Source organism: Synchiropus splendidus, chromosome 9 (assembly GCF_027744825.2).
Source record: "Synchiropus splendidus isolate RoL2022-P1 chromosome 9, RoL_Sspl_1.0, whole genome shotgun sequence".
NCBI classification, from domain to species: Eukaryota; Metazoa; Chordata; class Actinopteri; order Syngnathiformes; family Callionymidae; genus Synchiropus; species Synchiropus splendidus.
The window spans coordinates 7,846,138-7,859,949 of record NC_071342.1 but is presented as its reverse complement, the minus strand read 5'-3'; the positions used below and the strand labels follow the sequence as shown (position 1 = coordinate 7,859,949).

At 42.3% G+C, this 13,812-nt stretch overlaps 2 protein-coding genes across 2 annotated transcripts; one reads left to right on the top strand and one right to left on the bottom strand.

Moving 5' to 3' along the window:
* Window positions 1-532: 532 nt before the first annotated feature.
* cog2 (component of oligomeric golgi complex 2) lies at window positions 533-6,707 on the top strand. The gene is made up of 18 exons (XM_053875101.1): window positions 533-678; window positions 1,109-1,270; window positions 1,452-1,517; window positions 1,597-1,677; window positions 1,761-1,864; window positions 1,988-2,096; window positions 2,250-2,429; window positions 2,493-2,617; window positions 2,682-2,808; window positions 2,899-3,038; window positions 4,344-4,405; window positions 4,492-4,643; window positions 4,709-4,894; window positions 4,993-5,065; window positions 5,135-5,277; window positions 5,651-5,790; window positions 5,899-6,082; window positions 6,167-6,707. Exons 1-18 carry the CDS (start codon window positions 622-624, stop codon window positions 6,263-6,265), a joined length of 2,190 nt encoding a protein of 729 aa, XP_053731076.1. The 5' UTR covers window positions 533-621; the 3' UTR covers window positions 6,266-6,707.
* A 331-nt stretch (window positions 6,708-7,038) lies between these two features.
* agt (angiotensinogen) lies at window positions 7,039-12,171 on the bottom strand. The gene is made up of 7 exons (XM_053875164.1): window positions 12,014-12,171; window positions 9,789-10,227; window positions 9,353-9,719; window positions 8,233-8,357; window positions 8,019-8,167; window positions 7,570-7,726; window positions 7,039-7,500 (listed from the first exon to the last, which is right to left on the bottom strand). Exons 2-7 carry the CDS (start codon window positions 10,188-10,190, stop codon window positions 7,324-7,326), a joined length of 1,377 nt encoding a protein of 458 aa, XP_053731139.1. The 5' UTR covers window positions 10,191-10,227; window positions 12,014-12,171; the 3' UTR covers window positions 7,039-7,323.
* Window positions 12,172-13,812: the final 1,641 nt, after the last annotated feature.

Genomic DNA, 13,812 nt, shown 5'->3' with positions numbered 1-13,812 from the left:
CTGCAAAAACTAAATAAATGAACATTTGCCAGTAACAAAAAATGGCAAAGGTATAGTCATAAAACGATTCCCTCTTTGCACACATCATCAAACACGTAATTTCATTCTCACAATTCTGTTATAAAAGACGGTCATATTGTTGTGCTTTAATTTGAAAACATGACGTTTATTACTAAATCAACAATTTAAACGAATACTTCTGTTTTCCAATATGAAAACCAACTGTCAAAAAATGTTTGTTTTTTTAAACGTATGTATAATAAATATATATTACAAGAAAACAATGTCACGCAGCTGCAACATTTGATTTCCCCCGAGTTATCCTTGCTGCATCCTCTCACAGAGAGTGACCCAAGGGTAAAATCTGAGACCCATTGGGGAAACCCTCTTTTCATGTTCTATGATCAGGGTTTGAGCCGTGTTTCTCTCGATGACTAGTATTTGCAATTCAAAACAGTTTCCACTGGATGGCGCTGCAGCCTGTCTCATACGCCTGCCAAGCAGCGAGTCTTCTTCTTCGCTTCGTGCCATGTTTGCGGAAGCTCAGTTACTGCTGTTGCTAGCTGGCTGAATTGACACTACAGCTTTCTTGCATGTGGTTTGTCATTTAAACGATTCAATATGAATTTACCAAAGGGACCAGACTCATTGTGTTTCGACAAGGATGTCCTTATGAAGGTAGCGTCAACCGTTTTTAATAGTAAAACCACAATGTCGAGACTGTTAGCCGTGTTAGACAGGTCCTCGAATGTTTCGAATGTATGCTGTATTTATTGTTAATGAAGTATCGAAGTGGCAACCTTTCTCATCATCACTGCCAGTGTCTAGTGTGATAATAAACTGTTAGTACACTTTGTACTGAAGTTCATATTAAAGGTCCGCCGAAGTATAACACTAAAACCACGATGGTCGTAGATGAATCCGTTGTTGACAGGTGCATGTTTATCTCACTTGGACATTACACTACATGTTTTCTCGTACTGGGAGTTTGTATATTCACGATGTTTTGTCCAGGGCTGGTGCTCATACAAAGACTGGGATGTTTTACACTTAATATATTTTTTGTTATATGAGTGATACTAATGAGCCTCAATCCTTCTGTCTGCAGGATGATTTTGACGTCGACCAGTTTGTTGCGGACTGCCGCAAGCAAGTCCAACTGGAGGAGATGAAAGAAGACTTGGAGCTTTACAACAAGTTGCTAAAAACAGCAATGGTGGAGTTGATTAACAAGGACTATGCTGATTTTGTCAACCTCTCCACCAACTTGGTGAGTTGTACTGTACATCAGTGTTCCTGTGTTATCTTTGATTTGAAGTTCGGACATGCCAAACTCTGTTACTGTGTACTGGCTATTTTCCAAAAAAGGGAGGACAAAGGAGGAAATGAGTGTGATTTAAAATCTCCTCTCTGTTTTCACCCAAAATCTCTACTCTTCCTATTTCACCCAGGTGGGAATGGACAAAGCCCTGAATCAGCTGTCAGTGCCACTTGGACAATTGCGAGAGGAGGTGATGGTGAGCATCACAATGACATTACATTTCATGCTGCATCAATGTGTGTTTTGTTCATCATTTTGACTCTTGTCTGATTTAGAGCCTCCGTTCCTGCGTTAGTGAGGTGATTCAAGCAATAGACAACCAACTGTCTAAGCAAGAAGATCTTCAGAAGAAAAAGGTATTTTCCCGAGACTTCTCCCTTTTGTTATTGCATGCCTTGCTAAGATATGTTTTGGAAAATACAATCATTTCTTTCATTAGGTCTGCGTCTTGAGGCTCATTCAGGTTGTTCGCTCAGTTGAAAAGATTGAGAAAATTCTGAACTCTCAGAACTCCAAGGAATCGAACTCTTTGGAAACAAGCAGGTATGTTAAGCGCAAAAATAAATCAATATCAGTTCACTCTCTGTATATGATTTCTTTAGATGTATTTTTTAATATTACTATAATGGTCCTCATTCTCTCTTGTGTCTGCTCTGCAATGGTCAGCCCCCTGTTAGCAGGTCAGATTCTTGAACGGATTGCTACAGAGTTCAACCAGCTACAGTTCCATGCCGTACAGAGCAAAGGCATGCCTCTGTTGGACAAAGTCAGACCTGTGAGTGTTAATGCAGCAAATCAATAATGTCTCACTTTATCTATCTATTTGCTATATAGAGTTAAATACAGTACAAAAAAACTGTTTTTTTAATAACCCTGGCATCCTCATATTTCTATCATCACTGCCATTTTCTGTTATGTCTTTATCTAGCGCATCGCAGGGATCACTTCTATGCTGCAGCAGTCTTTGGAGGGACTTCTTATTGAAGGTCTTCAGACCTCAAACGTGGACATGGTGCGTCACTGCTTGAGGACATATGCCACTATTGACAAGACAAGAGATGCAGAGGCCCTGGTGGGACAAGTGCTGGTCAAGCCGTATATGGATCAGGTAAACCTATAGCTGTAGTAGTCCTAATAAAGTCTTGAGTAGTAATGCTTGTTTCTGTCACAGGTTATAGTAGAAGAAAGTATCAAGTCCACACCAAATGGCCTTCAGTTAATGTATTCAAGGTTGTTGGAGTTTGTTCCTCATCATTGTAGACTTCTTAAGGAAGTGACTGGGAGCGGCATATCCAGGTATATATTTTCCTGGTTACTGGTACATCTGTAATCAAAAGCTAATTGTCATTTCATTTCTCAGTGACAAAGCTGACACGGTACCAGGCTATGATTTCCTGGTGAATTCAGTTTGGCCAGAGATAATCAGTGGAATAGAGGAGCGGTTGTCTTATCTCTTCAATCCAGGAAACCCTGACATTTTCTTTGAGGTAATGAAGTGTGGAGCAGGACTTCATTGTGTCTTTTGTCTTGACTGCACTTCCAGTGTTATCTCATCACGTCCTTCCTGCTTTGTCAAGCGTTATAGTGTTAGTATGGAGTTTGTGAGGAAGTTTGAACGGCAGTGCAGCTCTCAGGCCAGCGTGAAGAGACTTCGAGTGCATCCCTCATACACCAGCTTCCACAACAAATGGAACCTCCCGGTGTACTTTCAACTACGGTACGTTTCTTATTTTGAAAAGAATGTATACATCCTTAAAAGAGACACATCAAAAAGTCTGAAGCACAGTTCCAAATCCAGGGACATTTTAGTAGTGAGGACTCAGTTTTTGTAACATCTCTCATATCAGCATTTATCATCAGCGTTAGCATCCCAAATGGTCTACCGTGTCCGACTACATGACAACATCTAAACAAACAACAGTCGGCGAGCATCCAGACGAATGTTAACGTCGTCATACCCTCTAACAGATCTGTCACCGCAATGGTCGAAGCCGATCATTTCTTCTCCGTAGCTTCACCAAACCAAGTGAGGTTACCAGCGTAGGTGCAAGAGGTTGCAAAAGCTTTGGAGCTGGCATTTCCAAAACATCTCCAACACTGGATATGCAGGAAACAAAACACTGCACGGCAGCCAATGGCACGTTGTCTTTACACGTGACGTCATGCAGTGTTGTCCCACTTCTTAGCGACGTCAATCACTTCACTTCATCGTCAGAGAGCATTTCATAGTGGAGGGCAGTCAAAACCAAGTGCTAGTGTTAGGGTGAGAAATGGGACACAGCCTTAACAATACACATTTTTTTGATTGACAAAACAGGAGGTTGTAACTATGTATTAGCTAGTGTATCTTGGTTGCTATAAGCCATGTCGTAGCAAAGCACCGAAGAATCTGCAGCAGAAATCCCTTCCACTCCAACCTTCCAACTTGGCTCAGTTCAATGAGCTTAGAATCATGATATAGTTAAAGATTATTCGACTTTGTCAGAACAACTTACTGATCATGTATATATACTGTTATATGTGCATTTTAAACTTGATTTGGTTTTATCAGCATTTTACCAGATGAAATGTCAAGTTATTATACTGATCGTGATATGCAAGTGAAAATGTGAATCTGGAGTACAGATTCATGAACCATTTTATTTACTTTCTCTAACTGAATGAATGAACATGAAGAATGTTTGATTTGAGTTGCAGACAGAACATGCTTTTTCTTTTTCTATGTTTTTCATTGAGAGCTGAGATCATATAACCTGAAGTGATTGTGTTATGGTTTACATTCAAACTGTTTTTTTCCCGTGATGTTTTGCCAGTTCCAATGAGACACTGAGTGCTCACCATGTATAAACACCCACACACACACATTGTACTGTAAATAAAACTCACCTACACTGTTGCACATCAAGACAAAGATCAGACCCGTGTCCTCATTTTTAAATAAAAACCCACACAGTTCAGCGTGTTTGTTGAGAGTGTCATTCCCCATCTTATACAAATATTGTAATAACCTTTTCTTCCTTAGATACAAGGAAATAGCTGGAAGTCTGGAAATTGCTGTGAATGATGGACTAGTGGCAGCACCAGGTATTTGTTTGTGCACTGTGATGATTGTTAACAATTGCTCACTGTATTTAGGTAAAGAATTGACAGTTGTTTTATGTTTTGCTTAGCTGGAAGCTCATATCACCTGCAAGTGACGGTGGTGTTGTGGTCCTGCTTAGTGAGGTGCTGGTCGGACCAAGTTTACCTGTCACCTTTAGCACATCGATTTTGGAAGCTCTCACTTCAGCTCTACTCACGATATGCCAAGTTTCTAGAAGAGGTAAATGTTTCCCCACTTCAGGTGACCGTTTCCTCGTCTCATGCTCGTGCTGGGTCTCCCGCCAGGTGTTGACCAAAAGCCCTGCTCCTGAGGTCACTAAAGAGCCAGCACGGCCTCTGCCCAGCTCAGCTTCGTCCACCTCCAGCAGAACCTCCATGGAGGAGACTGGCAGTGAGAGTGGAAGTCCCACCTCACTGTCCACAAAGCAGCTTGTCTTCATTGCAGCGGACATCCAGAAGCTACAGGAACAGGTTAACATGTCGAAACACATCTATTTCAAATCAATGGTGTCTCCCTTGTACAATCATGGCATTAGTCTGACGTGTTTTTTATTTTTTTTTTTATATAGCTGCCAGAAATGTTAGAGATGGTGCGCCTGCGGTTGGATGCAATCGGATTTAAAAACTTTGCAATTGTGGAAGGTAAGTCCTGAAATCTAACAGTTTTGCTGGTTGGTAGAAGTGAGTTCAGTCTGTTTGCTTTCATGTCAGAGGCTCTGGCCGACTCCAAGACCTGTCTATCAAGTAGTATCCCGACCCTGAACACCAAGATGACCCAGCATCTCACAGAACGCTGCTGCAGATTCCTCAAAAGTGCCTCTGAAGTTCCCAGACTTTACAGAAGGACGAACAAGGTCTGCATGTCCACCTTGTCACTGGTTTGACTGTCAATGCGAACATTAGCAAATATTACATGCCAACATGATCATTTAAAGTTTTTTTTTGTAATGCCATGAGTTATTCTGGTGCATCTCCAACTTGTTTACTTCATGACCCAGAATTGGATTCTTTTTTTTGCTATTTGCATAAGTAGTGTCCAATTATTTTAACACTGGTTCACTGCTTTTATCGACCTTTTATGGTGTGCATTAACCTTGAGATACATTTCCAACACACTGCTTTTATGTTGTTGATTTTGTTGAGTTTATTGGGGCTTTACTGAACTCTGTTTCTATAGCTCAATTGTCATCACCTATTAAGGAATATTGAAAGTGTCTCTCCGGACAGGAGGTTCCAGTGCGTGCGTCAGCATATATGGACAATGCTTTGCGTCCTCTGCATCAGCTGGTCATCGATGCCACGGGACTAGTCGCGCCAGCTACTGCTCATGAGTGGCTGCGCATCGTCCTGTCTGACTGCACACAGAAGTGAGACTGCTCTGCGCGAACACACACTCAAACATTCTTTCAACATTGGAAAATATTGCTGAATATTTGTCGTAGTTTTAATTCGACTCTGGTTATTTTTCTGTTCAGATATTATGAGACCATTTCGGAGGTCCTGAGCTCAGTGAGGAAGATGGAGGAGAGTCTGAAGCGACTGAAACAGGCCAGAAAGGGTGCAACCATGTCGACAACGACTGGCTCCAACGGTGGACCCTCAGACGACACCAAGATCCGCCTACAGCTGGCGTTGGATGTGGAGTACCTAGGAGAGCAGGTAGGTGGCAGCTGGAGATCAGTGAGTGGTTTGTGTTCTTCTCTGCACAAAGCTGCTGAGATTTTTCATGTTTTTTTCTCTCAGATCGTGAAGATGGGTCTTCAGCCGTCTGACGTCTCCATGTTCTCCACCCTCATGGAGCTGGTCAAAGAAGCTCGGGAGCTGGCAGAGCACAACCAGTGAACAGCAGATGTTAGCCAGCACTCTGCTCTCACTATTTACTTGACAGGAAAGAGTGAAGGAAGGAAACGTGTCGCAGTCCTCACCAAAGTCGTCGATTGGTGACCAAGTAGGACCTTAACTGACGTTGCACTACTCCTGCTCAAGACATGCTTTGAAGAAGCCATATTGCACAACTCCGCTAACTCTACCGAGACTTTCAGATGGATGGAAGTGGGACAATAGGGAATCAATATTTTGGAAGTTTTGCCGATGGAGCCAATGAAAAAGACGCCTGCTTGGTTTGGGTTTTTCCTTCAATCGGTCTGGTGCTGGTGTTTCTTCTGCTCTATGCAAATGGTTGTCAGGATGGAACTCTTCATATCATTTGTTTCTGGATGTGGAAATAAGAATAATGTTTGTTAGTTTTCTAAGCATCTGGTGAATGTCAAATACTTAATAAATTAAAGCGTTATTATATGACATAGACTCTTGTTTTATTTTAAGTCCGTTTCTGTGGATAGTTATTAATGTTATGTCGATGTTACACACTATGTTGCCAACATTATTATAGCATTATGACCAGCTGCTGCTTAATTCATTTCTACATGCAGTAGTGGTACCTCTCAAGTCATCCAAAGGAAGTGTTGAGGTTATTCTCATAAATGTCACTTACTCATAGCGTATTTAAACAAATCTTTCATTCATGTTTTTTTTCCGTTATGTTATCAACATTTTATCAGTGTGTATTCTTATAAACATCATAAGCCAACACCAGTGAGTTATTGAAAACATGTTTTATTTGAGTAATTACAAAGTGGAGCAAAACAAAAAATAAACTCTTAGTTACAATATACAAAGTTTTTTTTTTTTTTTTTTAAAGAATCACAGCACCTACTCTACTGAAATACTGTACAAAAGTAATTAACACGTGGATGGAAATTATGCTTATATAAATACTGATGATGGTTTTGCAGGAATGTAGAAACACTTGAATACTGCACAAACGAGTGAAGTGCTTCAGTTTTTATTAAGTACTTTTGGTTATAATTTGGCGAGGAAACTGGCATGTAATGTTTCTTTCAAAGTGTGGGGTTAATGATTCTACCCAGGACGAGCATGGAATTTGAATCTCCCTCCACAACAGAAAAGAAAAATGGACGGTTGATCCAGAGCTTGATGGGAATGCCGGCTTCTTGGACGCCGACCTGAGGCTCCGCCCCCTCCTCTGACATTTCAAATATCACCTTGTTGACCGCCTGAGGAACAGCAGGTACACCATTTAGTGACATGAGCACAAAGTTTTTTACATTTTGGGTTTCCTTTACCTGATCTATGGTGAAAGGCTTGCTGTCGCTGAGTTTGTTGAAATCGGACTCTGAACCTAAAAGTTTGGCCTCGATTTCTGGGTTCATGTTGGCCAAAAGCTGTCGCAGGTCATTCGCAGATGACACGGAGAACCTTGGCAGAGATAGTTCCAACAAACTGGAGAGAGGACATTTGATCATGAGCAACTGTTAAACCAAAATATCTTATTAAATTATTTTACTCTGAATTATTCAATGTAATGAAGAAGAAAAAATGTAGCAGTAAATTGCTATGCCTGACCAAAGAAAAAAAGTTATTATATTTATATTGGTAATAAATAATAAATATTTAAAATGTCTATTTCAAACATGCATCTAAAATAAAAAAAATATCTGGAATGGTTTCCTGTAATGTTTATCGGGCCTTGCTATTTCCAGACTGTTGTGGTGTGGTGAAGTGTCAGTCTCACCCTTCCTGAAGGCTCTCGTGCCACCCTGACATGACATCAGTGAGAAGCTTGGATTCGATCTGCTGGAGGTCGACTCCTTCGTGAGGCAGAACCAGCAGCATGTAGGAGCGTTTGCTCAGGGACAGCTTGACCACGGTGCAGCGCCGCATCTTTTTCATGAAGCACACAAGACAGTAAGCATTTTACGTGCATGATCTCACGATCAGTTTGTCACCTTATCGTTCAGGTAGTGGAACTGGCCCGTGCGGGTCATCGTCGGAACCATGACTGTGGTCGCTTCATCCACGTGAAACTCTTGCAGTGAGGTTTTTTCAGGCTTAAAGGCTGTTCTCCAGTTCCCTGAACACAAAAGAAGACACAATTTTACATGCAATAGAGTTGCATCATTTACATTAAAGGGGCAAGTCATTTTTTTTTCAAGTTATTCAACTCAATCTCCAACAATAAGGATGATAATATAATAAATGATGTTATTCATCTTCAGTATATGTGCAGAGCCTAAGCATTAAAAAGCTGGATCTCCCTAAGTTAAGCAGTTGGAAGCCGGGCGCAACACCTCAACTGAGCAGCCACACAAGTTTAATGCTTGTGACAAGCTTTTATTTCAAACACCAGCTACAGTCAAATGTAGACCAAGGACTCATTGGTGGATTCACGTAGCTGATGCGAGCGTAGGGCAGCCAACTGTCACTCCACAGTGCCATTATGCAAGCACACCATGGACTGCTTTCATAATATATACACATATTAAGTCACTTGGCTAGAAAGAAGAGACACATGGGGAGTTTTGACAAAGTTTTACGCCGGTTACAAGAGAATTGGCAGCCCTGTAGGCACTCACTGCTTAGTGTAGCTCTGGAGGATTTTAGATTCTGGAACAACACCATCTTTGCGATCAATGGTCGTCCTGGTCGGTAAAACCGTGGGGTTATATTTTTTATATTTATATTTAATCCAGCTCCCACAGCATCACTCTCCTGCCTCATTTGCACATCGCTCTGTGATTTAGCCCCAAAATATTACTGTCAGAACTTGTTCTGGCACCTTGTTATTGCACATAAACTGCTGAATGAATCATAATCCTGATGTAAATCGAATCGACACCCAAGTATCTGGAATATACTGAATTAGGATGAATACACATCATCACAGCCCTGATATGTTTTTGCCCAGGTAAAGGTCAGTGACCTACTGAGTGTAGCGTTGCGACCCACTTTTGGGTCCTGACCCAGAATTACTGCTGTCGGCCATTTACTTTCCCAACCGCTGAAGTTTAGAATACTGTAGTTGCTTTAGCCACAGAGAAAGACAAACACTGGAGAAGCCAAACTGACCTTGGAAGTTGAAGGAGGTAGCGAAGAGCAAGTTGGCGCTTGTGTTGACATTTTGGAAGATGCCTTTTATCTTCCCGCCGGATGTCTTTTCCATGAAAGTGCTAACCAGCTTTTCCGCCTCCTCAGGCTGGGAGAAGTCCAGTCCACGGATGAACGACGCGTCTGAGAAGTCTTGAGTGCCTTGAACAAAGTCGTCTGACAGCTTTGTGTTGCGGCGCGTGAAGACCCAGACTTGGGTTGTAATTTCATCCTTGGGTCCATCGTCCACAAGTGAGTTGATGCCCTGGAGAGTCTTCAGAACCTTGTGTCCGTCCACCAAGGACACGCAGTCCTCACGGTCTGTGTCGCTACCCAGACCCAGAAGACGCTGCAGAAACAGAGAGTGGTGTCAGTGTGTGGGGGGTTTCAACCGCCATGAAAACAAGATGGTGCGTACCTGGAACAGCCTGGCTGTCACCTTGGACGCCCCCAGGTTGAAGGTGACCAAAGTCCCGTAGGTGTTGACGGGGGAGATGACGGTGTTGACGCTCCTCTGCTTGCTGCTGAGACCCTGGTACATCCTCAGGCCCAGAGAGTTCAAGAGCTCCGACAAAACTGCTGTTCTCTCTGTAATGTTCTGTCCGTTCTGTGTCAGCGCGTCTCTGGTGTCCGGGGCGAGGACCGCGATATCCAACGGTGCCACAGGAATGTGTTTCAAGTTCGGGTCCGTTTGCGTGTGCAGAGGCTCACAGCTGACATTTTCGGCTGCGAACAGGTGGAAGGGGTGCACATATACACGGTTGGCTTGTCCTCCGGCCAGGAGGCAGCAGAGGAGCATCAGCAGGGCCAAGGTTTGCATTGTAGCGTCAAGGAGCTCAAGCTGGAAATTAATTCTTCTGTGGAAAGATGAATATATTTTTGAGAAAACTTGCCATTTCAACACTAATCTTGAGTGCTATGTTTACCATATTTTGACCTATGGAAGCCAGTGATTTACTGTCAATCAACCAACCTAAATGGTGTCTTGTCACTGACCCAGAAGGTTCTTTGCTCTCTAGTTTTAATACATTTACTCTCTAATGTCTTCAAATATAGTTCAAACTGCAGTGGCTGAAGAGAGTTTTCGGAACCCGCACACATTCTAGTGTGTGCTCATGGCAGGACTACTAATGGTTTGTTTACTTTTCATTCAGTTTTGAACACATTCTTGGTTATTATCTCGGCCAAGGAGGTTACTTTTTGTCTTTATATTTCGTCTTACCTAAGCTACTACCTCCCGAGTAACTTGAAAAGTTATGGATGACAACTTCAGGAAATAGGTGAAACAGGACAAGGAACAAATGGTTCAATTTTGGGAGTGGTCCATATCTTTTTTAGCCATCAACTCAGGTGTGTGGGGCACACTGTCATCCATAATCCGAGGTGGGCTAGAGAGAGCAATCTCACCACCGTGGCCTGGGTTTGAGTCGGAGTTTTTGTTTTTTAAATGATTCTTGGTGATTATTGGTGGAGGTATCCACTCTCCCAGTGCTTTTCTAGTTTGGTAACGTTTGATACAATGTTGAGATCGAAGATCTGTCATATTGCATTTTTTTTGTGTGATGAATACATCCAAAATGTCATCTGTTTCTGCTCGTGTCTGTATAATATAGCCACCCCTTTTCGAACACAATACCATTTTTTTTGAAGAACTTTGAGATTGTGTCAAATTTTAAGGGCGTCTGAAAACTTTTTTTTTTTGTCTGCATATGTTTCTAATGGTAGCTCAACAGTAATATTCACAACAAATCACAATAAAGTTATCTGTTGAAGTGCAATAACTTCTTAATGTTGTCATGAAGGTTAATGTTCCTTAGGATACGTTTAGGTTTGGACTCTTCCATTAATGAGATTAAAGGTGTTTCATTTTGGGTAAATAATAATAACAGAGAATCCTGTAAATGGCATTGGATTGTTTTTTAATCCCAGGTTGTCTGACTGTAAACACCTTCAGAGTGTTATAATAACATGACATGGATGATGCTATTTCAGGCTCTTGCGGTCAAGAGATGCTGCAGCAACAGGCCAAATTCTCTGATGTCTCTTTAAGAAATCTGGCTGGATCTGGTTTTTTGTCTTTGGCAGGAGCACTGAGCTGCGTGTCAGTGATTGATGGATTGCTCTTTGTGTTTCCTTTTCCCGTGCCGGTCGGTGAATGAGCGCTGGCCGTCGAGGTCGCATACATAATGAAGAGCATCTTAGCATCTGAAAGATCTTTGTCAAAGTTTCAATCCAGTGCAAGACTTTTTAGAAAGGAGGTCAGATTCAGGAGCCCATCAAGGTTCACGTGCGCAACAGGACTTTATCCTCTCAGCAGCAATAGAGACCCGTGGACTTTAGGAGGAGATGAACAAACACAGGATTTCTCACTGTTTGGTCACGTAGCGCAGGACATGGCCTTGGTCCCCAATCAATAAAATCTATGGAAGGTTTTTAAGTGAACCCACTGAGAGTTTGGTTCAAGCAAAGGGATTTAGTGACTATAACCTGAACTCTACTCTGAATTTGACCTGGCTTTATTTTTAGATTTATTATTACATTGTTGTTTTTAGATTCTCTGATAAACCCACTTCAAGTCCAAAGCATCTTTAAATGTCCCGTTCGGTCTACTTAAAGTGATGTGAAGGAAAGAAGGTCTCTTACTGTTCGTCAGTTGCCGCTGCTGCTCCTGCTTCTGAATGGGGCCCCGACTCTCCTGCTCCTCCGTTTTAACTTGAGCTCCTGTCCCTGTTACTGATTAACCCCAGCCAGCTCTGACTCAGGGGCCGTGCTGCCGTGACTCATTACTGGTACTGACGACAAACGGGTCTGACGGGGAGAAGAGAGGGACCACCCAATGTCCCCTCTTCATGTTGACTTAAGGAGGATGATGCAAGCACATCCTGGAGGCGGGGGATCCAAGGGCTCGACCTCCACAATGGAGGGAAGCGTCGGGTTTGTTTGTGTTTGCCCTGTTTTTTTCCAAAGCGACTGGCGCACGTTAGTCCAACACTGTGGAGCTTGTTTATTGATGTGTTCCTGTCACCAGCAGCTTGTGAAATCATCAAGTCACCTTTTGTCAATGTTCCTTGTTTGCTGGGATCAATAAAGCGCTGCGATCTTACCCATTAATATTTATGAGTACGTCACAGCTGTGATTTCAGACGTTTGTTCACATTTTGGATCACGCTTTCGCAGAACAGAGGAACCAAAAGGTGTGCTTCTTGACTGTTGCAGGTTTCAGATCCTGCGGCCTCTCTATGCTCTTCTGCTCATCCATTCATATCAATTTATTGGCTGACCTTCATGTTCTGCTGGTGCATTGTTAGGGCTGCGACTAGTCACCGACTTGCTTCACGATGAGTGAATGTATGGGCGAACACACAGACCTGTCTGACTGTAGTGTTGTGAATAATGACTGAAAAAAATGTACAAACTCTATGTATAATTGTACATATACACTAGCATAGTCTTCAATTACCACCACTGGCTATCGACTAGTCATGACTCTCTGACCGTTCAGTCATCTTGTCGGCACATGACGTGTCTGGGTTGATGAACATGTGACTGTGGAGAGTTTCTTTATATTTTGGAACGTAAAAGTTCAACTGCTTAAAATGTGGTTTGAATAATTTGGTGTCCAGAGTCATCTTCAAGTCATATGCACGATTCAGATGCACATTGTTGGGACTAAAGAGGGAGGTACATTCATTTCAAGTCTTTTTGAAAAGAGAGAATTATTCGTCCGGCCAACTGAGGAAAGGAAACTGGCCCAAACAAGTTACAAAATTTAGGGACTATAAGTAGCCCTTTTTTTTCCAGCATACAGCCCCGACACCTGAAGGGATGGAGCAGGTGAGAGCGGCTGCCAATGAGTGATATGTATTCTGTTCTCATGATTGAAAGCTAGTATTTTTACTGCCATCAGTACAATGAATGCCAAAGTTTCTGTCGGCTTGCTTCCATCAGGTCAGGAGTGATGAATACAAAATACTTGCGGCAGGACCTTGATCATGCAACAAAGAATGCGACTTGAGGCCCATTTATGCTCAATGTTAAGGACGGAGCCTTCTGTCCGTGCTCTGCCTTTATCTCCTCCGTATTTCTGCACGTTTCCACAAGGCTTACAGATACAGACCAAACGGAGCAGTACCACTGGAAACCATGGGGGGCATTATTTAATGGCCTCACACACATATATATGTATCATACATACCTGAAAGCAACACCAAAAATACCCAAACAAATAATTCTGGGTAAAATTTTTACGAGCAGGGAGCTCCTTCTTTTTACACTTAAGCTGTTATGAAACACAACATTTGTTCTTTTCTTTTCTGTTTTTTTTTACCTGGCAGCAATGGACTTCTCACAACATAGTAATCTATTGTCTGCAACTACTTTCAATGACTTTTTGGACACTGGACTTTTCTTGTGCTACCCATCCGATGCCAGTTGGATCTCCT